The sequence below is a fragment of the Falco naumanni genome, chromosome 8 (genome assembly GCF_017639655.2).
Source record: "Falco naumanni isolate bFalNau1 chromosome 8, bFalNau1.pat, whole genome shotgun sequence".
NCBI lineage: Eukaryota > Metazoa > Chordata > Aves > Falconiformes > Falconidae > Falco > Falco naumanni.
In genome coordinates this window covers 60,503,027-60,526,793 of record NC_054061.1, presented here as the reverse complement: position 1 = coordinate 60,526,793, position 23,767 = coordinate 60,503,027, and the positions used below count along the sequence as shown (strand labels likewise).

At 38.2% G+C, this 23,767-nt stretch overlaps 1 protein-coding gene across 1 annotated transcript in view; it reads right to left on the bottom strand.

The window, feature by feature from the left end:
• Positions 1 to 23,767, bottom strand: part of COL3A1 (collagen type III alpha 1 chain) — a 52,861-nt gene that overhangs the window by 10,616 nt on the left and 18,478 nt on the right. Inside the window, 35 exon segments of the mRNA XM_040603726.1 lie at positions 153 to 206; positions 378 to 485; positions 820 to 873; positions 1,453 to 1,506; positions 1,609 to 1,662; positions 2,681 to 2,734; positions 3,273 to 3,380; positions 3,473 to 3,571; positions 3,663 to 3,707; positions 3,930 to 3,983; positions 4,355 to 4,408; positions 4,923 to 4,976; positions 5,113 to 5,166; positions 5,315 to 5,413; positions 5,768 to 5,821; positions 6,959 to 7,057; positions 7,185 to 7,238; positions 8,458 to 8,565; positions 8,701 to 8,754; positions 9,484 to 9,582; positions 9,705 to 9,749; positions 9,873 to 9,971; positions 10,454 to 10,507; positions 11,240 to 11,284; positions 12,261 to 12,314; positions 12,518 to 12,562; positions 13,081 to 13,134; positions 13,567 to 13,620; positions 13,778 to 13,831; positions 14,533 to 14,586; positions 14,809 to 14,862; positions 15,487 to 15,552; positions 19,144 to 19,218; positions 21,334 to 21,450; positions 22,071 to 22,106. Of these exon segments, the coding sequence (XP_040459660.1) occupies positions 153 to 206; positions 378 to 485; positions 820 to 873; positions 1,453 to 1,506; positions 1,609 to 1,662; positions 2,681 to 2,734; positions 3,273 to 3,380; positions 3,473 to 3,571; positions 3,663 to 3,707; positions 3,930 to 3,983; positions 4,355 to 4,408; positions 4,923 to 4,976; positions 5,113 to 5,166; positions 5,315 to 5,413; positions 5,768 to 5,821; positions 6,959 to 7,057; positions 7,185 to 7,238; positions 8,458 to 8,565; positions 8,701 to 8,754; positions 9,484 to 9,582; positions 9,705 to 9,749; positions 9,873 to 9,971; positions 10,454 to 10,507; positions 11,240 to 11,284; positions 12,261 to 12,314; positions 12,518 to 12,562; positions 13,081 to 13,134; positions 13,567 to 13,620; positions 13,778 to 13,831; positions 14,533 to 14,586; positions 14,809 to 14,862; positions 15,487 to 15,552; positions 19,144 to 19,218; positions 21,334 to 21,450; positions 22,071 to 22,106 (2,319 nt within the window).

Here is a 23,767-nt window from a genome sequence, read left to right as displayed (position 1 = left end):
ACTAAACACCTCAACTTTAATTACTCCTTCTAGAACACTTTAGTATCTGAAGTTCAAGAACAATTAAAGTCCCTGAAGCCCTTGTTTTTCATTTATATCACATTTGTTGTAACAGAATCATTTAATAGCAACTAAGTCAAAGAACTACTCACAGGGCCTCCAGGAGATCCACGTTCTCCTTTTGTTCCTTGGGGACCGGGTGGACCCTACATGGAATGAAATAGATCAAGAAAATGACTTAATAAATAGATTAAAATTATAGGAAGTGTCATTAAGTTTTAGGCAATTCAGATGCTTGCACTCGGGCCCAGCCACCTTGAGGCTGAGGGAGAACTGAAGAAACCTCTGTGTAGCAATAAGGAACAGCAAAAACTTACTGGTGCACCAGGACCACCTTGTGGACCTGCAGCTCCAGGGGGTCCAGCCTCTCCTCTTAGACCAGGTGGGCCTCTTTCTCCTTTCCCACCAGGTTCTCCATTCTGGCCCTGTAGAAATATTATATTGTTTTATTACGACTCAAAAAAATGCAGATGATATCACTGTGCTGAGAAACCCTATCCAGGTACTCTTCTGAAAAGAATTTAGATATTAAATGAAATGTGAATGTAATTGAATTCTATGGGTCTTCCAGTACATGAAGGGAAGGATAAAGAAATGTTCTTCTGTGTGTGACTGAGTACAGAAAGAATTGCAAATGAATCAAACGTATGTAGCAGGTATGTGTATTAAAAGGGTTACAGCAAGCCTTTCTGAGATATGGATGAACTTAAACTAAAAACAGATAATCACATTCAATTGCTTTTAGAAATTTATACTTACTGGAGCTCCAGGGAAGCCAGCAGGTCCAGGAAGACCTTGTTCTCCTCGTTCACCCTGTAGAAAACATGTTAGCAATGGAAGATGTTAGAAAAATAGGCTTCACTTTACAAGTTAGAGAACACTGCAGAAGTTTCTTTGTTGTGTCATCCTTTGGAGGGAAAAAAGCCCTGCACAAAACAATATTTGCTCTTGAGATCTAAAAGAAACCTGTTTGAGAATTATCTGATAATAATCTAAAGTGTGGCAAACTGATTTCAGTTACACCTGTATAAACCCTGAACACAGCCCATATGCAACTGAGATCCAAATGCGCTGTTTTATCTAAAAAAAAAAAAAGTATGAGCATTTAAAAAAGTTTACTTAACTGTAAGACAAGATGGAAACAACTACTGCTCACACTCTTGCCCTGACCTGTCACTGCAGCCATCCAACCCCTTTACAGCGTTAAAAGCACTGATTTTCTAGAGTCCTTAGTACCTGTAAATCCCAAGAGCCAACAGGAGCTAAATGTGCTTAGTTTATTTTGAAGTCAAGCCACATGTGTTCCTGATGGGATAGGTGCAACGCTGATGTCTATGCTAGGCTAGAGAAGCCATAGTAAAGTGATACTGGAAGAAAAGTACTATCACTTACAGGACCACCACGGGAACCCATTGGACCAGGAGCACCTGCTGGACCAGTCTCTCCCTGTAAGGCACAAGAACGATTAGTAGCTGTTTTTCTTCTTCCCATGAGACGGCCACTGGTGTGACTTTACAGTATCAAACATCATTACAGAGGATGCTTTACCTTATCTCCAGGTGGGCCGGCAGGACCAGGAGGACCGATGGGACCTACATTACCCTAAACGATTAGAAAATAATATATTTTGCGTCAAAACATGAGAATGTTAATTCCTCTGCCTTTGATAAATATAATTTCTGTTTCAGTGTAAACAGATTGCTAAAGATATTTAAATGGAAGTCTACAATGCCTGTTTGTTTTTGCATGCTACATTTTGGAGTGACACTCTGAGATGACACCATTTTGCGATGTGAGAGATCTCCACTTGATTGATCCTATATTTTTTTTTTTGTTGTTCCCAACAGTCTAAACTTAATCCAAACCCACCTGAAGTTAGTAGATCTCTCTCAATGGCAGACAATAAAAATTATGCCTTGCCCTAACTTTTCTTACAGATAATTGGTCCATGTTTCTTCAGTAAATGTTCAAAATCTCTTGACTAGCTCCCTGACCTTTTGCTTTCTTGAGAATTTAATGTGTACTTTATGGTTTGAAATACTTTTTTTCTCTATTTCCTCCAACTCATAGAAGCTGCATTTTTATATATTTGCCATACCTCATTATTTTGATGTATATACTGCTTGCACGTACTCATTAAATTATATGCATATATTTCAAGTGTCTATTTTATGTGTACATGCTATATAGATGTATAAATATATCCTAGATAGTAACCTGCAGAAATATTCTGTGTGAGAATACTTACTATCATAATGTCTTTTCATGCTTTATTATCACCAGCATTTCCCCCCTCAGTCAGCTGGGTGTATGAAGCTAGTAACATTTTCTCTACTTTTGTATTGCTGCTTTCCCTCCAAAACACTGTCCCAATTAATTGTAATCTTCTGCTTGCAAAAAAAAATGTCTATTATATCTACCCAAGCAGCTGTACTCACAAAAACTAGTTTTAAGTCTAGTTTAGTTTACGAAACCAGATTTGCGCTGCCAGGATGAAATACAATGGGGTTACTACTTTACCTTTCCTGACAATATTTATTAGCTGTAAGTTTACTTATGTTCTAAGCCTAGACTGTCTGAAGCTAACTGATAAATTGTTATGTGTTTAAAGACCACTCACTCTCTCTCCTCTTGCACCAGGAATGCCATCAGCACCTTTGCCACCAGGTTCTCCCTAGCAAGGATAAGATGTAAAAACCATAAGCAAAAAGCAAGCGTAAGACGAGCATAATAATGGGGGTGGGGAAAAAAGAATTAAAACATTATTGCGGAGAGGAACTCATACTGAGGGTATCTCATAACCAGATTTTCTTATTGTGATCACACAAGTCTAAAATTGGGGATGACATTCTGCCCAGTATTCTGCATCAGGTGCTGAATACTTTGGTGGAAATAAACCAAATCCAAATTGATTCAAAATGAAGTCTATGCCAAACTGTATGCCATGGTATAAGCTATTCCCACTGTTTATTAGCTTCATTAGAACTGTTTTGAGGTAGCCCTCCCCCAAGAGATCTAGCACAGCAAAATATCTAGCATATATTAAATCAGGTGGAAAATCCTATATTTCTTAATATATAGGATCCATATCACACTGCTATATCCATAGTATGTCTGAAATCAGACCAAAAGTGAAAATGTGAACAATCTCAGTGCTGTGTGGGAAACTAACACTAAATTAGCATAAAATTGACAGAGTGTGGATGTATTACCTTATCCCCTTTTGGCCCAGGACTTCCAGAAGCGCCTCTTTCTCCTGGCATTCCCTGTAAGCCAGGCAGCCCTGTGCCTCCAGGGGGACCAGGGGGGCCAGGAGGACCCTACAGAGTAATAAAAAATAATTAGGGGTGGGTGGGTGGTGGAAATATTAACCCGAATGCTAGACATAATAGCAGGAAAGCAACTGTGGTACCTTGGCACCTTCTGAGCCAGCAGGGCCTGGGCCACCTCTTGCTCCAGGAGGCCCTGGGGCACCCTGTGCACCACGTTCACCTGGGATACCGTTTTCACCCTGTGACAAAGAAACACATTATTCTTTGTTTTCAGGTTCATAGTTCGTTAATTCATTTATGTCATTACAGAAATGTTGCTGTACAATTTACCTTAGGGCCTGGGAATCCTGGTCCTCCAATATCACCTTTTGGCCCCTGTTAATGAGAAAATAAGTGTAAGTTATCCATGCACTTAGTAAATCTGCATTGTGGTCGGCATCCTATTTCTTTCACCTAGTATCCCTAAAATCAGACTTCCCTGCTCTGCAGAATGCTGATAGCTGTTTGAATTTGGAACTGTAATCTAAAAACAATTTCTCATTTATATTTTGTTACTTAAAAAAAATAAAAAATAAAAATTAAAAAATTATTACTTACTGGTTCTCCAGGCTTTCCATTCTCTCCAGCTGGTCCTGGTCCACCAGGCAATCCCTATATGGAAGAACGATTTTATCATCCATGTTACATAGATGAATTATATGTTTTCCTATCTAGCAATTTTTTTTGACACAAAGATGTGTGCCCAACTCATTGCAATCCTTTAGAGGGGAGGAGGTGATAATTGGATGGCTAGAGGTTTTAAGTGACATAATCTACTGAGCTAAGCCAACTGTTTTGCAGTTGTGAAATACTAAGCAATAACTTTTGTCAAGCAGTTGATCTGTCTTACTTCAAAATATGATGACATGCACCCTAATGAAAATGTTTAGAGGCCTCTTTTTTTTTTTTTTTCCTTTTCATTTTGCGTGTGTGTTAGTCTATGAAAAAGAATCAGAAACCAACAAACAATAAATACACAGCACCTGGAGGCCTGGTGGACCTGATGCTCCTGGTTCTCCTCTCTCCCCAGGAGCACCCTAGAGTCAAACAAAAGAGAAAAAAGAATTTTTCTGAGAACATTTTAACACACAAACACCTCCACACCACCTCTAATCTATGCCTCCTTATCATGATTTGATGGTGACATTGCACAATCCCAAAGACTAATGTATCTTGGTGTTCTGGTATTTGCTTTTTTTCACTCCAACTGTTAGATGTAATTCAGCAGACACATTTGTACTTGATACTAGTCTGAAATGCTATAAACATTAAAGGGAGCAGTAATACGCTTCGATTTGAAAAGCTGGTAGGATCCCCAAGAGCTCTAAATTGACTTTTCATCTCAACTTCTACAAGGTATACCTGACTCAGGTTTTGAGAACTTATTAAAATAATGGGAAAGAAGAGCTCTTCTATCTGTCTTCATAAAAGGAGATTTCTTCATGTAATTAAAAATATTTTCCTTCCCCTACATTTACAGTCTCTATCTACAGGTGCCAGACCACCTTGGCAATAACTCATAATTGCCTTTTATGAGACTATGACACTTACAGCAGGCCCAGGAGGACCTGGGAGGCCAACATCACCATTCTTCCCAGCAGGACCCTATAACAAGACAACAGGTAGGCTATGGTTATGGGTTGATATATATTTTTAAACACTCATAAAATTATTATTAATAATTAATACTGTATCACTAATAAATTTTAATATTATTAAACAAAATCTTAATGAAACTTACAGGTGTTCCAGGTGGTCCACCAGGGCCTCTTTCTCCATTCTTACCTGGCGCACCCTTACAAAAAAGAAAGATCGTATTTAAAACATTTTTCTGGTAAGTTTACAGTAAGCTGCAGCGTGAGATAGCCCCACTAAGGAGCAATTTATTTTAACATTTGGTTGATCAAGCAGAAGCACAGGAGAAATGGAGAAACCCCACTCACCTCATTGCCCTTAGGACCAGGGAAACCCATTACACCTGGTTGACCACGTGGGCCTGAGGGACCAGGTGGACCAGGGCGGCCAGAGTCACCCTGACTACCCTGGGATAAGCAAAAAAGAAATAAAGAAATGGCATCTGTTAGGAGAAATAAATTAATATCCATGACATTAAATAGTGAGTGAGGGTGAGATTAGGATAGCGATATTGTTATTCAAAACTTATTACGTGTTTTGTATTTCAACTAAGCTTCTGTATACTCTGTATTTTAAATAGCATTAAATGACGAGATTTACAGAATATTATTACGAGATAGCATATAAAGTGATAATTAAGTAGTAATTAAACAAAAAAAGAGACAATTAATCTGACTGTGATAACATCTTGTCATGTAGATAGAGTGGGACGAGGGTAAGGTGAGTAGGACTAGTATTAAATATTTGCACGATGTACATACTGGAGGGCCAGGTTTCCCATCGCTTCCAGGGCTTCCTGGGATTCCGGGCAAACCCTGCAATTGAAGAAAACAGAGTGATATTCTTCATTTCAAAATGTCTATCATCAAGTTACAAAACTGAAATATATAACAATACATTTTAAACTACTTGCTTGATTTTCACTTCTTCAGTAAAGATTAAAAGTCCTCCTGCTCCCCACCCCACTCCCCATCTCATGGGGGGAAAAATCAGAGAAAGCTAACAAATTCTTTTTTTAGGAGTTTATCACTTTCTCTAAGAGTTATTGTATATTATCCAGGCATTGGACAATAATCAATATGCACAAAACTTGTATTTTCATTACTTGGGAGGAAAACTAATTTCAGATGGTAAAAATCAAGGAATGAAACAATTTTGACTACGTACCTCTACTTAAAAGCAAAACAATTTATAATGTATTTCAGTTAACTTCTTTTATGTTTTTAAATATTATTTTTGTTATATTTTAAATAATTTAATTTCATTTTGAATAAAATCTTGTTTAACTCCTGGAAGCCTGCAGTCAGAATAACTTCTGAATTTCAGTGTATTTGTTGCTAATTCTTAGTATAGTTCACAAAATGTTTTTACGTTCTGTACATATTACGCAATGGTGTATATTATCTCTGAAAATCTTCTTGATATGTACTATGAAAATCTGATCAACAGCTTATTTGCTTTAACTGCAAATAAGCAATAAATGTAATACTTAACTGTATTGAAATATATAAATTGATTTATACTTTAATTATTTAAATGTTAATTTGAAGCCTATTTAAATATATATGTATATGCCTATTAAACATAATGCCTTTTATAATTATAATATTTGCTAAAATATAAATAGATAATAGAGAAAATCATCCAATGCTAATTGAGGTTAAAGCTGTATCTCATGATAGCACATGGCACACTCTAAGAACTGGGAGCACGTTCATCTTCAGAGATTCATTTTGTTTAGATTCATTAATTCAGCTTCCCCATCCACTTGTGACAGATGTTCTCTGAATGCCCCATGTCTCTGCATGGTTCTCTCTTGCGCTACGAATGTACGTACTCTACTGAAAGGAACTAACAGCAATTTTTTCTAATTGGACACCTCTATTGCATCAACTCAGATGAGGCATCTCTAATGGAGTTTATCTCATTTTCTTGAAGATGTTCTGTCTTACTCTCATTCCAGGAAGCCCTGGGCCTCCATCCTGTCCACGCTCTCCTGCGGGTCCACTGGGGCCAGGAGGACCTGGGCTACCACGTTCACCTGCAGGACCCTGAAAAAGAGATGTTGACATTCACCATAAGGAAATCAGCATCATATTGAATCTGAAATTATCCGTTCAAATTCAGATGGATTCTCCAGAAGTTTTGGATTTTGTTTTTTTAGAGGAAAACCCATACCTTTTCACCGGGAAGCCCATTGCTACCAGGTAAGCCACGGAAACCAGGGGAGCCCTGCCAAATAAAAGAACAAAATATGGATCATGGGCAATAGGACTTATGTAATGGCAACTGAGGTTTTTTTTCTAAACTATTAACCTTAGATATACTATTATCATAATTAATGAAAGAAAGAGATGGAAACGACATTTTACTGTGACAAAAATGTCTACAGAATTATCTTTTCTGGATATATCCCTTCTGTTGAAATCATAGCCTGTCCTCCATTAGTTTTAACTGTCCCTGCATTAGTTACTTTATGTATGTTTCTAAATTCATATAAAAAATGAAACAACACTTTGTCTTGAACAATTATTTTCTTCTAATTCAAGATCTCTATAGTATTGGTTAAATATTTACACTTACTACTATCTTCATTGCTTACAAGACATTTGAATTATAAAATTTAATTTGCAAACCATTCATATATTTAATATGATTAATTTGTTCACTGTGCATCTTCAGTTTCTTCATAGTTTCAGCAAATACTGTAATCAATTAATAAATTAAGAGTTATAAATAGCTCAAAACAATTTCATTTGATTCAGATGGGAATAGAAATCTAAAATTTGTAAGGATGTTGCTATTTAGTTTGTTGAATAAATCAATCCAGGAATTCCTTTGTGAGAATGCTCTTTGGAAAGTTCTTAAACCTACTAGCTAAAAAACCTGTTGGCACTAAAGATAGTATAATATAAGAGACATCCTGACAACATTATTATTGATATTATTGACATTTAAGATCTATTGACAATGACAATGTTGGCATAAAAACATATCCTGAATGTAGAAGAATTAGTGTTATTTTCTCTTTCCAGAACTGAAATTTTGTGAATTGTTCATTTTTGATAATGGAGAAGTAATTTTGAAATTTGGTTGTTTAGTTTTTTTTTTTCTTTTCTTCCCCTCCTGCATAGTTGCCACAGTTTATGGTTGCTTTCCAGCACAAATCTTTTGATACAGCTTCCAGGTACATAAGAACACTGCTTCTCCAGTATCAGAAGAAGAAAAAAAATAAATTAATTACAGACTGAGATAGATGCAAGTGCTGCAATTCAGAGGAGGAGCTATATAAGAATTCTACCCAGTTTGGTAACCCAGTTTCCCATCTGGAATTTGCTGAGAACAGATATGGAGCCAAACTTCTCCTCCAAATATTTTGAAGACCAGGTTTTGCTGTCCGTGTATTAACTCAAAAAGTACCTGGGGTGCACGGTCATCTGCAGCAGCTTACCCTTTCTCCAGGCGTGCCAGGGATGCCGTTCTGGCCGGGTTCGCCGTTTGCGCCTCTTTTGCCTTCCTCACCGGGAGGTCCAGGAGCACCTGGGGTGCCGTTTTCACCCTGGCAACAGCAACAAGAAAGCCCACCAGTGAAGTCAGAAGTCTCCAAAAATACCCGCTGGGTGTTGTATAGGCAATGAATCTGGGTTCAGACTTCCTTGGAAGAGGACTCTGAACACACTTTAAAATCACTTACACGGTCGCCTTTTGGGCCTGGATCTCCTTTTGCACCATTCTTACCAGGTTCACCCTAAACAGGAGAAAATGCGAATAAAATTATGGGATGCAACAGGTTAGTATTCTAGAGCTACTAGATGTACTAAAATACTAAGAAAAAGACATCTTTCCAATTTTTTCATTTTTATTATTTTACATTCTGCAAAGGACTTAGCTCAGAAACAGACATAAAATTTTACTCAGCGGTGTTTAAGATTGTATCACTTCTTTCCTTTCCTGGATTTTTAAAACCCCTGCTATTTCAGACATCACTGAGACTTTTTCTTGAAATTCCTAAGTATTTTCTCTGACCAAAAACCATGTGTGGTGTAAAGCTGTCAGGGAAGAACCTGCTGGGGTAAATGACAGTATAAGGGTACATACGACTCACTAGGGAGTAGCAAACTGTGGACTCAGGCAGGGGAATTCAAACAGGTGAAATTAGGATTTTAAAACAACAGATTTTGTCTAAAGTAGCCATTTTAAACAAGCTATTTTTTGTTGTGTGTTTCTGAATTGATAGATAGACCAGGAAAGCAAATAAATAGTATCATATTTACGTATAATTTTTATATATGACAATATATACATGTGTAAAAGGTACATATATATTTATAAAAAATAATTACCTATTGCTTTTATAAAATAATTTATTAGACCCTCTCAAGTGAATAGGACAAGTTCAAGGGTTTTTTTAAGGGTGTCAGAACGACTTCCACTATATTTGTTTGTACAACCAGTGTAATGAATGTCAGTAACTCACCGGAGGGCCTTTTGCTCCAGGGGTTCCGCTTGTACCTGGAGGACCAGGAAGACCACGGCCTCCTGGCAGACCAGGTGCACCAGGAATGCCAGAAGGTCCCTGTAGAGAGTGAACAGCAGACAGAGATGAAGAAAGCATGGCATTACTGGACTCTGCCCAGTCCAAACAGAGATGCTCACCAACACAGGGCAGCAAAAGACAGCGATATGAAAAGTACTCACCATTTCACCCTTGCCACCAGGGCTTCCAGCTCTTCCAGGAGGGCCCTGAAAAAATTAAATGTACAAATAACCAATGCTGCTAACCTAAGACTCAACCAAAGGACACATAGGGATTTCTGAAGAGCAGGTGGCATAACACTTCTCAGTTCCCGTGTGGTATTTATGTACCTGAGGCCCAGGTGGCCCAGCATGACCCTGAGGACCAGGTTCTCCTCTCTCTCCAGGGCTACCACTAGAACCAGCAGGACCAGGAGGACCAGCTTCACCCTAGAGACAAACAGTAAAAGGAGAAAAGGAATCCATTTCAGTCTTGTCTCCAGGGCAATCAGTATTAGCTTCATGGTTTGTTCCTCTACTGTGGCGTCTTTGCGAGATTTGGGAAGAAGGTTATCACCATCATCACTTGAGGGCAAAAGCCAAACTGGTGTGGCATGCTTGGTGCTGAGGCCCAAGGTACCTATGCACTCCAGCCAGCCCTGCACAGCCCCTCTAGCTGTGGGAATCTCACTTGAGCCCCTCCCAAAGCACAACATAAGGCTTGGGTCTACCACTTAGTGGTGTTTTGGAGAAGGTATTCATGAAGGTGATGACGATAGAGTTTGTCTCATGCTGCATATGAAAAACACATCTGTTCTAGGCTTGCAAGCCGTGTAATAGCAGCCAGAAAAAGGAGGACTCATAAAATAAAGATGCAGGCTAATTACAGAAAGGACCAAACCCTATCTTAGTATGCATCTTTAGCTGAATACCTTAAAACCTGGAGAGCCTGGAAATCCTGCAGTTCCAGGGGGACCTGGGGGACCCTTAAAAGTGAAAGAAATACTATTAATGCAAAAGGTAAAAGCCATATGGAATTAATCTTAAGTTAAAGAAAAAAAGTCTAATTATGGGATTTTTCTCTGAGTAAGGAAACACCTGGCAAAATAGCAAATATAAATCATGCTGCAGAAGATGAAGTTTGGCTAGTCCTAAAATATCACACCTACACCTTAGTTACCCTTTTACATATTCAGCTAAATTTCTGTGCTGTAAATTTAAAAACCATGAAAGCTATCATTAAAGAGATTCAGTTATAAAAAAATGTTCAAAATTTGTCCTAATTATAAAAAAGGTGTAGTAGAAAAAAAAAAGCCAATATACTTGTTTCCTATACAAGTGGACATGCTCAGGTTTCTATGCAGATGGGAAAGAAAACTTTTTGCGCACCTCAAATAGCTAAATAATACAATTGATAAGACTATTCAAAATTTTATCTGCATAGAGAACAGCAGTTCTACCCATCTGTATGTTCTGTAAGAATAATCTCGTTCTGGATTTATGCATTTTCTGACTTTCAGTGTTAAAGTTCTCCTATTGCAGTCTGTGCTTCAGGTATCTTAATCAACACAGATATGAAATCTAATTAAATAAAATCATCATTCTTAAACCAGTGCACCCCCAGCCTCGGGTTTGCTGGCACTGCAGAACATCAACTAGAAGTAATTAGACCTGCGCAACACAAATACTTAAAGTCAAACATCTGTAAAGTGTCTTACAGGTGGGCCTGCTGCTCCTGGAGATCCATCTTTGCCATGGGCACCCTGCAGAAAGAAGAGAGGCGTTGGGTACAGAGCGCTACCCCAGACACAGACCCACATGCATCATGCCCATCATCTTTTTGTATCTGTACATTCCCATTTGGTTTACCAAGACCCAAGGATTCCTCAACTGTGAAATTCTAAAATGATAATTAACTAAGTATTTTGTGAAGGAATGTCCAGTGCTTTATGTGATCTGTACTGTAATGATGAGAGAGGAAGGTGCAAAAATGTATTTTTACTACATTTCTTAAGAAGCTAACAGTTACAAAGCATCACCTGTGGGGACATTTCTTAAGGTTAAAAGAATATAATCACAATACACGTATATTTCAAAGTAACAGTTACATGTAATTCACATAAAAGACTAAAATTTCACTCCAAAATCCTAACAGTGGTATGATTTAAATCCTGTTGACTGTCTTGTAGACATGTTAGACCAGGTCTGCTGCTCAGGTTATATAGTGCATGTATGAACAACTTGCTGCTTATTATACTTCAGCTGTGCTTTGCTGATTGTGTTGAACGCTATGAACTCAGACTTCCTTCAGAGCAAAGAATGTACCTCCTAATCTGGGTCAAAAAGTAATTTTACCTTTTTCCTGCAGGTTACTTCTGAGATTGCATTTTTTCCTCTCTCTGCCTTCTGCTGATACCCTTTGCTTTGACTCCTCCTCCCTATTCCTCTTGGCTGAACCTGAGCTTATGCTGAAACACTGAACTCTCCTTTAATGTGCAATCTATTAATTTAAAATAAGGAAATAGAAAATAAGATGGTGACCACATCATGAGTTAGAAGAGTTATGTCTTTAATTGGGGACCGGAAAGTTTTCATGTATGATTTTACAGATGCTATATAGTTTTCTAATTCCCTGCATTATACCTGTTTTAAGGTAAATCTATGAAGTAGGGAATTCTCAACATATTGAAACAAAATGTGTGCTGCTTCTGGATAAGAACAACAGATGCAGTCACTTACAGGGCCACCAGGACTCCCGGGTCTTCCTCTTTCACCAGTCGGACCTCTTGGTCCCTAGAAAACATAAGAAAAGGAGTCTGTTAAACAACTTCCAAAATAATATGGCTGAGCAAAGAGACATTGCTCGTATTTGTGTATCTCAGCATTGTTCAGTGCATGTGGTAGGGTAAATAAGTTAAAAGGAAGATGAGTAACTCAGTTAACTGGGAAGTGCCATTGGCACTTCCATTTAAATACTACAGGATATACATATTTACCGGTTGGCCTGGTACCCCAGCTGCTCCAGGAAGACCAGTTTCACCCTGTTATGGAAAGAAAATACCAATGACAGAATGAACTTTGGTGAAAACATTTTTTGGTTTGTTCAAGTGAAAGAGACACAGAAATGAGACAGCCCAATCCATTGCCCCATTCTGCATGGTGCTGAGTGTCCTCAGCATGAACTGAGACCTGTGAGGCCTGAGAAGTCTAAGCAAGTGACAGAATAAAATAATAAAACAGAAAAAAACCACAATCATGAAGGCTCAGTCCTTTAATATTATGCAACAAAGTCAGATGATCCAGGCATGCCCTTTCATTTTAGAATGTTATTGTTATCACGGCTGGAAAATCACGATATGATGTGGTTCCAAAAACCTAATTCCTTCAGAATGAGTCTCATTCTTTTCATGGAGTCAATTATAATATATCAAAATAACTCAATTAATTTCTTTAACATTTAATGGATTTTTATCATTGTGTAATATGCAAAGCACAGCTATGTAACAAATTATGAGGATATTACTCTACCTATTACAAAGATGACACTATGGGGTTTTACCTTTGGACCAGGAGCACCACTGTCACCTTTGGCACCGTCTTTTCCATCAAAACCCTGTGGGAAAGGAAAACCATATCTGTGACTAGTGTTCCTTTTGTGTTCTGGGAAACTTGAGTCCTCTTGGCAAAATATTAAGCTTCAAGACAAACTCATATAAAGAGGCATATTTTTAATAATGAGTGCTATCAGCTATTGGACCACTTTTTGAACAACAGGTCTGATTCCTTCATCTCTCCATGGCCATTAATTAAGAGTGGATGCTTTTCTGGAAAGCAGGCTTCAGCACAGCATTTGGGATGGAGCTCTACACAAGGTAACCAGATAAAATTTAACAGTCTTTACTACAGAAGGTCAGATTACATTGTCCAGAAATTGGCCTTTCATTCTATGATTCAGTCTCTTTAGCAAGGAATTGATTGAAAGAGCACAACAGTGCAACACCATAATTCAAGTAGAGAAACAGACTCAGCTATACTCAATACTTACTCGTTGACCTTTCATCCCAGGCACCCCAGGCATTCCAGGGTGTCCCTTGTGACCCTAAAAACACAAAGACAGTATGATTAATAAAACAGAAATTTACTGTATGAAGAGCACAAACCAATGTTCATTGTGTGTCACGTTCACTTGAGTAATTTTAAATGGGAAAACAAAACCTTAGTTTAGAAGACCATTGTTATTGGGGGCTTTTCCATACCGGTATTCCAGGGATTCCACGGTCTCCATGTCTGCCTGGTCTTCCTGGTTCTCCCTAATAAAAGAAATTATTTTTTTTTCACTGTTGTGCTGTTGCTTCAGTTACTGACAAAGAACCAGTCTTAGTAGATCAAGGTGAGTTGGAATAACCAGGTGAAACTTCACCAAAGACAGTGGGGAAGATTATAGCAGGGTTTGCTATATAACTGCCTCCTGAAAAACACTTACCAGGATTTAGAACTGCAGTTTTTAACAAGAAAACTTATTTTTCATGGAAAAACACTCAAAAAGGAGAAAAACTTTAGCTGCTTGTCTTGCCTTGTACTATACCTGTCCAGGACTCCCAGCTGTGGCTGTGACATAAAAGATGGTTTTAACAGCCTTAACTCTCAAAGCAAGATCTGACAGGAGCAGACAACTACTACTGCTGTCTGCTTTTCTTTTTAAGTGCCAATTATTTCGACACCAGATCAAAATAGCATAATTCACGCTTGGGTTTTTTTGTTTGTTTGTTTGTTTTTTTAAATATAAATTTGTCATTCAAATTGCCCACTAATACTGAATCTTTTTTGGAATGGACATTTATACCTACTGTAAGTCAAATCTGATTTCTTACAGTCCTGTTGTCAAATTGGGAAATAGGGTGATGTTAACAATTCTTAAATGCAATGGAATCAAGTGCTCTGCTGTCTTACCATTTAATAAACTCTCTTTCTTGCCATTTATTAATCACTGGATGAGTAATAGTGAACTTACATCTTTTCCTGGTGGACCAGCTGGGCCTATCATTCCAACAGGTCCTGGAGGTCCCTGTAGAAAAATAATTAATATTAACTATAATAATAAAAAATATTAAGTCTCTTTCAAATTAAAAGCGCATTCGGTGCCATAAAATACTTGTAGATTTGACATACATGATAGCAAACAGACAGGATGAACTGACAATTTTAACCCACCCCAGTGATGAGACAGATTCATGCTTGTAAAATGTATAGCCTTTAACACATATAGTGAAAGGTAATGTATACGTACAGGAGGGCCAGGTTGCCCTGGTTCTCCGGGGGAACCTTGGTATCCAGCAGAGCCCTGTAATGCAGCAAAGAAACCAGTTATGATGTGAACAATTACATGCATCATTCCATGGTGTTACTATATTTTATATTAATCTCATAATCATAAGGAAAATGGTAGTCAGAACTGTCAACAAATGACCAAAGGTGCAATCAGCAGACCCAAGCCAAATATACTTCGATGGAAAAAAGAATTAAAACGGTTCCTTTAAATGGAAATGTACATCAAAACCTCAGACCCTTTCCACATTCACTGAATGCGTATCAGGATTCCCACTTTCCTTTATCTCCTGTTAAACTTTTTGCATGAATAATCATTTGGGAAAGTTAACAGGGGATGATAGGTGGTGGCATATCTTAAGGCAACCTTAGCTGAAACCCCACAGAATCACAGAAAGCTCAGGGGAACACGGGGACCCAAGGATGCACAATATGCTGTGTATATAGCCCTCAGGCCACCGAGTCTTGGTGGTGCATAGGTGGTACAGCCCAATTAACAGGAGATTAAATTTATTCATAACATTCTTCAGCATAGTATCTAGATTTATCGGTTGAACATGTACCTAATATTTACAACAGAGGAAAGGAGAAGCTCATATAAAAGAATATGAGAGGATTATGAAAAGATTAATTTACTTACAGGGGGACCTGCATGACCAGGTGGGCCAGGGGGGCCACTGGGGCCAGGGGGTCCTGGAAAGCCACTCTATAGTGTAGATTAAAGGATAGTCATTATATTCATGTAATACAGCAATAAAGCTTACTGTAGCTGTAATAGTCACCAATAACTGTGAAATAAATTTTACATATTATTACAGAGAAAAATCCACGGTGACAAGCCCTTGGTGCAGTAAGAACCAGAAGCAGCAGTACATACACATTGCCAGATACACCATCTAGTACCTACAGTCACTCCAGAAAAGGGATCACTGGGTTTTCCTTTGCAGCCTTAGCTAACATACTCCAAAAGATATTTTCAAAGCTGTAATTTTTGTCTTTTGAATCACTATTCGCCTCTCTAGACCCCCAGAAGGATGCTCACGGCTCAGCTTTTCAGCTGCCTAAACTGGAAGAATAGATAACTGGAACTCTTAATTTCTTAAACAGAGTAAATGAGCTTCAGCTTCTCTGCCATGCAAGAGTTTTATTAGCCTAATGCCACATGTTCAGTGGTGCAGCCATAGTCTAGCGATGCCAGCTTGTGCTTTCTAAAACTAATTTAAAAATTTCTCACCTGCATTCAGGAGCTATATTACACAAAGATACACCACCCATTAAAAGAACTTTGTACGATGAACTCTGTTTATGACTAGACTTCTTAGGACTTACTTTATTAGGTATACTTTATTAAAGCTGTATTTTTGTTATTGTCAGTAAGGCAAGCATTTTCACCAGTGAAATCTTTTCTGAACTTTAACAGCAGTAAGCCATAAGAAGTAAATGATGTCTAGAATAAGCAAAGGAATGAAACCTCAATATACATATAGTTTAACTCAAATCAGTAATACTGTTCCTTCTTTTAACTGGTAAAAAGAGGGTAAAATATTACTAAGGAAATTCTCAGTTTGGGAAGAGTGCTGTTATTTTTACTTCCTGTACCAACAACCACAAAAGCATTTGACACAGCAAAACAGAAAACGATTGAAAGCTACCACAGTGGTTTACTGCACCTGTATATGGTCCTTTAAAAAAAGCTTTTTGTTAAATTAAACTCTTCATGGGTTTGATACAGCCAAAACAATTGAAGTATATGAATTACATGAGAATCACTGTGTGCTGCAGTACTGGCAGTATATTCCACAGCTTAATATTGCATGTCATGTGTTTCATGGGAAATTTTCATATTGTGTCAGAATATTACAGATTGTACATGATTTGCATCTATTACAGATATTACACGAACCTAATTTTCATAATACAAGATTAATAGCATTGCTATACTATGCTAGTATACATCATATAGGATACTACTATACTACAAATATACTATGTTAATATTAGTTCACAGATTTTCTTGTGTCTAAAAAAGAGAATTATTGTAATATTTGGTATTTTCTAGGACAAGAAGCACACCACGTGGCAGAGCAGTCAGTGCCTGGGTAAATCGGGTTGCCTTCAACATGTGAATACGAGCAGTCCCTTGCTGTTAATTGTTAGAACTCATTTAGCGTAAAATAACTGGATTCAAAGTGAATTGGAGACATCAATTCATCATTTGCAATCAATCGATTAGACAATATGGCTATAAACCAACAAGACATTATTTTTTTCAAGGTGCACACTGAGGAGATAAACTGATAGTTAGGTATAACATTTGCTTGCCGCTAGCATCTCCAGACTGTGAACAAATGAGCATATTTGCGTTAGAATATGGGCACTGGTGGAAAGAGACCAAGGAAATATGTGAAGGTTATATGAGCAAATAAAGAAAAACTGTGACGTAAAGTCCAAAACCAGCCTGCAAGCAGCAGAAAGGCAGCGGGAGGACAGCGATGGAGAGATGTGTGACTGAGGAAAGAGCAGGCATGGCAACCGCCCACGGACAAATGGTGGTGTTTTATTTTATTACCCTTCCAAATTATTTCAGTTCGGATATTTGTTCAAACTGAGTGTTTAAGTTGAAAATTGATAAATTAAATGTATAAATTAATAAATAAAATAAGCTATGTCACGTTCACAATAAAAACAATTTAGTTCTAGTGATTTTAGTCACATCTGCCTGTAACTGCTCTGTTGCTTTGCAGTCATGTATTGCATGATGCAATATAAAAGGACATATGACCTGAAAGTATACAGACAATCCTGGCTGAACACATCCTAGAGTGCCCAGTTAAGTTGTTTGGGTTTTTTTAGTGTTTTTTTTTTTGTTTGTTTGTTTGTTTTTTAACCAAAATTCAGGTGTCAGAGCACAAGAAACCCCTAAGGACCTCCAGGAAAAATGCCAAAATAGAAAGGAGTAACCATAATTGTTAACTGAAAGGTATCTTGCTTATCTGCCTGTTTCAGCACATCCCATATTAAGACACCAAGTAGCAAAATGCAGGTGGTATGATAAGCTGTGGTCAAAAGCTGTGAAGAGCTGAATACGAATAAATGAACAAAAAAATACAAGAACGGATGGTTGAAGAAGACCAGTGCATGGATGATCATATTAGCAAATGAACGAAGTAGAAATAAACAAGTTAAGATAAAGGTGAGAAAACAATGAACTACATTTCAGAAAAAACAGCTGTCATGATTAGTAAAATTTATTTCACAAGATGATGTGATGGAAGCCTGAGAAATGGAAACGTATCAGCTTAGAACTGCCTCGATGTGTTGCAACATGTATTACCCAAACCTTGTTATGCAGTGTTGGACTGAAAATAATGATTATGCTTAATGAAGCAGCAGCCAATTTCAAATAACAGCAATTCGCCACATCCTCTATATATCAGATTGCTTGAATCAAGAACACTCCATGTCGTCAGTGCTGAATATTTCTAAATCCCTGTGCCTAAAAGGAAAATCATAAGGTGCAACATTCAAATTTATTTTACATGGGGAAAGTAGCTCATGCATAAGTCTCTCAGGCAATCCATGCTTTATCTCACAAAAAAAACCCCCAAAAAAACAACCAAAAAAACCAAACAAAAACAACCACTGTGAAAAGCTTGGCTAGGCCAAGCAGGCAGATACAGCATCCTTAGTACACAGTCTGAATAGCTGTGGGTAAAAAAAAATGGTAATTGTAAAATGAAAAAGCAAAAAGCTTTTGATTGCTTCTGGGATGAAAAGGAGATTGTAAGAGGGGTTTACTTGTTATCAGGCAAATCTGAGTTGTGGGAAAGTAAACAAGTGTGGAGTATAATACTGAGTAAAGGCAGAATGCTGCTGAATAGGTGAAGGAAGATTAGGGACAGTGGAAGAGGTAAAAAAGTGGTGGAAGGGAGAGAAGTAATTAGCATAAGAGTACCAGAGCAGATAAATGAGGAACATATGCAAGGGAGAAAGGAATAAACGTTTAGGTAGCTTATAACAGTGAATCAGAGAGAGATTAGGAAAAAGGCGGCAAGAAAAGGAAGAAAGAGAGAGAAAAGGCATAAAACCCAGATGATCTATAGTTACTTTCTAGAATGATATTGCCAAGCAAACTGCTGCCTTACATCGCATTCCGCTTGCAGGCAACAATTAAATTAAAACTTATCTTGTTAAATTAAAATCAGGATACATACACATCCAAGGTATAATCTACAAGCAGAAAAATTATTCTTTAAAAAAAAAAAGAAAGGACAGCAAAAGGGCTATATCATCTTACAATGGGCTGCGGTGGGTAACCAATACCGACAGAACCGGCCTTCACATCATAGGAGTCATACTGTGGAGAAAAACTCTGTAAAAGAAATAGAGAAAAACAGAAAGGAAAAAAAAAAAAAAAAAAAGAAAAAAGAAAGAAAAAAGAAAAAAGGTGATTGCTACAAATCAAATAAGTCTTTTCTTACATTAGAATGGCAAATGTATGGAAATAACTCATTTGTATCTATTGAGTAGCACTTTTTTGACATATAGCTGCCATATATTTAAATCATCCATAAGAGAAGCCCATATTTCTTTTGAGGTCATGGTAACATTAACTCCCTACACTGTGTGAATCCAATTTTCAGCTTGGCAGCTGAGCCTCAGCTGAACCAAAAAATTACCATTCTGTCTCCTTTTATTCTTGTTTGACTCCTTTTAAGCCTTCCCCCCATTTTCTCTATCAAACTCTTTTCTGTTGGACTTAGGTGTTCTCAAGCGCTCTAGAAAGTTGATGAATTTTTTTCTGTTCTACTAAAGGATGCAACAGTTTATCATTACTTTCCTAATTTCTTTTGTCTGTGACTAACAAATGTCTAATTTTGGAGTATTTTGTAGCAAAAAATCTTTTACCTGTGTATAAATTTCTCCTTCCCTGAACTACAAATAATATTTTTACCTCATGTGTGGGAACTTCCAGATCTCAGAAAACTGAGGTTTACACTTTTTTCCTAATGCCATTTTCCATCTTTCCCTTTCTTTCTTCCCATTCACTATGTCACTCCATATAATTCAAATGCAATCATCACTTTTAAGCCCAAGCAGCCAAGCCTCAATGCTTTTGACAATTTCTCTGAAACAAATGGAAGCTTAGTCCAAGGTACGGAGTGAAAACTTGTCCTGTGGGTCTTCCTGAGAGCAGATAGCATCTTTGACAGACCCATTTGCATCAAGTACTGCTTAAAAAAACCCTATAAATTCTACAGTCGTTTTTCCAATGAATTCCTGTGTAAACTCCTTAATTGGCATATATTGATTTTATCATGCAGCTATTAGCAAACTTAATTGAATAATATGGTGTTAATGCAGTTTAGGCATTAATGGCACATAGGTGGTTGAGCAGGAAAGGTTGAAGGAATGCAGTGTTCTGCCTGAGAACCCAAACCACTGTGGAACCCGCTCCTCTGCCGACCAGGTACAAGACTCCCGTGCTAGTGACATCAGCCCTCCCATCAGGATTCAACAGCACATCTTTGATACAGGGTCAGAATGGGTGACTATTCAGCATATCATCCTCTCCCATGTCTGCATCTGCCAACCCAAGCCCAGTACCTCTCCTGGTATATTATTGTGATGTCCATTGGGGCTGGTTAATCCAGGGTTGATCCATGGGTACCTCTGCCCGAAGCTCAGTCCCTTTTAGAACTAAATACACCCAAGATATCTTTCCTTAGTTTCTGGCTTACCTGAGAGTGGGAAGCTTAAGTGGAAGCCATAAGCTATGGCCTATGTTCAAAAGCAGCGATTGTGTTGATATAGAATTCCTAAGTTTTGTGCTAAAGCAGTCCCACCTTGTAAAGCTAGGCTTGCTTGATTGCATGGGAGACAACATCATCTCTCAACAAAGTGCTAGCTGTGGCTCAGCTCCCTTAACAAATTGAACTGCACAGAAACAGGTTAAAATTAGCTCTTTTGCTGAGTCTGCCACACTCTTCAGAAGAGAATTCAAGATTCAGTGAGCCAGAAATAAAGATGGAGTATGACAAATTGCACCTACATGGCACTTCCCTGTGAGCAGAAGACCTGTGTTTCAGTCTAGTCACCTGGGAATGTTTCTTTATTAAATGTGCATTGGATAAAATATAGGAAGGTAAGAGACTTCCCTAACCATTTACCTTGAGGAGATATACTTCCTCCTGCAAACTTTCTGGTCAGAATATTTCTGAGTTGCATAAGTCCTTCCTCAGATCTGACTCCAAAAGTTTTAAAAAATAAGGCAGAGATTCAATTACACTCCAGCCAAATTTCATGGACAAACCCCCAAAACTACAACAAAAACCCACCTACCACTCAGCTGTGTTTTTCAAAGGTGCAAATGAGAATCAGATGCTACTGAAAGCAAAATACACCTAAAGGTGCAAGGGAGAGGTGCCTATAGTATTGCTTTGTACGCTTATGAGCAAGGCGGTAGCTCAACGTAACGATGACTTACGCCTCCGCTTATGCTGGGACATGACTGGCAGACCCCGGGAGGGCCAGGAGCTCCAGGACTCCCCGGTTGTCCCGGAGGGCCAGGGGAACCATTTCTGCCTGGAACCCCAGGAGGACCCTGCAAAGACACAAACAGAGCAGATACAGACATTGGCACCCGCCTCCAACTGCAAGGGCATGGCGGGACAAATCCTTCCATTCATAACATGCAGCCTGTGTGACTGCGGTGGGAAACTTTCTCTTTTAAACGTCACTAAGGCTGCAAATGGACATTCAGGAAAGACATAGACTAGGCAGTAGACAAAATTCGTACATGGAAACCCTTCTTAGTTGCTGGAGCCTTATTGCAGCTGATATTTGATCAAACACACTAGAAATATTAAACAGGTCAATTCCTGAATCTAAAATGACTACTGCTAGTGGAGTTCATAGATTTCCCGCTCCCCCCCCGCCCAGGGGAAAATACAACAAAAAATAACAAATGTCATATATTTCGGACTAAACTCTCTCTCTCTCTGTGTTTTTCCAGTTTAAATCTTTGCAAGTTTTTTTGAAGTTAAAAGGCTATTTCAACATAACAATATGGCATAGTCCTGCAGACAGTGCAGACATCAATGAAAGCTGGATATCTCAGCAGCTTGGATGGAAGATATAGCAGTAAAGGGATCGGTTCTTGGTTTTGTCAGTTTCCCTGGAAAAAATAAAAGGAAAATAATAATAATAATAATTTGCACTTACAGGGTCTCCTTTGGGGCCTTGGGTTACTCCAGGAACCTAAAAAAAAAAAAAAAAAGTAATTACATTAAAAAAGAAAATCAAAACCTGAAAACCTGAATATCTCTGTGTGTGTGTGTGTGTAACCAAGAGGAAAACACATTTGAACATTGGAATATAATTTTATCAAATGAATTTAATTTATTCTTATTCAGCATATTTAGAAGCTGTAGGGTTTTTGATCAGTCTATCTGCATTTTCATGGTTCATCCATAAAGCTACACCTCTTCTGTAGTCAAAAACATGACACTAATGGTGTCAGTAGAGCTTTGCCATAGGGTACCATGGGGACAGAAGTCCACTGTGGAAAGCTGAACAGGACAGTTTTCTTGTATCCTTCTCAGTCCAGCATGTCAAGCATGATAATGTAACTAATCTGAATTTCTTAGATCTACTCCTCCAAGTTATTTATTTTTAAATTAATAATTCAGGTACCTGTTATTATCTGGAGTCTAAATTCACAGTTCAGAACAGTTTTTACACTAACATTCAGTCGAGAGTGGTAACAAATACTACTCAGCTGAAACCCTCTTGGATCTTTCAAAGCTGGCATTTCCCTATACACCTTCCCTGGTCAGCGGGACAGCTTCCAGTGGGCTTATCTAACTCATATATCAAAGGCAGAGGCTGGAGGAAGTAGTCCCCATGTCCTTTATTATCAGGAACAACAGAACTGATTCAAGAGTCTCTAGACTCAGCAAGTGAGGGAGATGTGCTTAAATCTCCAGCATGCTTGTATGTACCATTTGTTTACACCTCCAAAACTGTTTGGTGAAGTAGCTCAGGTAATCCTGGAAGCAGTAGAACTGCACTCACACAGCGCAACTAACAGTAGGCGATGTGTTTGTATCTGACATTTCATGTTTAAGCAGATAGACCACAGAGCTGCAGAAATACATCTCCTCCCTTTCTGCTCCAGATACACGTTTTTCACACTCTTATCTTCTGGATAAGAGTCTTCAATGTGGCTGTGGAAATCTGCGTACTTTAACAGAATCTCATAGATCTTAAACAAGGACGAGATGTTCAGATAACCCTAGAGGTGGGGATAGCTGGCTCGCCTACTCACTGAAGTGGTTTAGGCAGGGGACTTGGCATGCACTAACATTCTTGATTTTCCTGAGGTTAAGTTGCTGCTGGTTTACGTCATGTTGGTGTCTATAAACAAGATGATGATAAATTAGGGATGTAGGGCTTGAATCACCTTTCCTTTACAGGGCATTAAAGTCGGCAATAACTCTGCAAAAGGAAATTTACTCTGTGGTGGTGTAGAATTGAGTTGATAACGCAGGCTCACAGTATGCTGTGAAACTTATCTAACTTTCTTTAACTCTGTGTTGGCATTAATTTCATAGATCTAGATTGAGCATGCACTCAACAAATAAGCGGTTTGCATTATTCCTATGTTTCTCTGTAAAATGAAAAATATAATGGTTAATTGTTGCCCTCTGTCTCTTTCTACTATTTATCTGGGCCTGTTGTCTAAGTAAAACTAGGTTGAAGGACTTCATGCTTTCAGCTGCACAGCCCAAAGGACTAACAAATATTTTATCAGATCTGGTACTAATTCTCTGACAGAATACAGAAGCATTCTTGAATTTAACAAGACACAACTCTGTGAAAGTTCAAGCTGGTTTTTTTAACATGAGTTGGCAAAATCT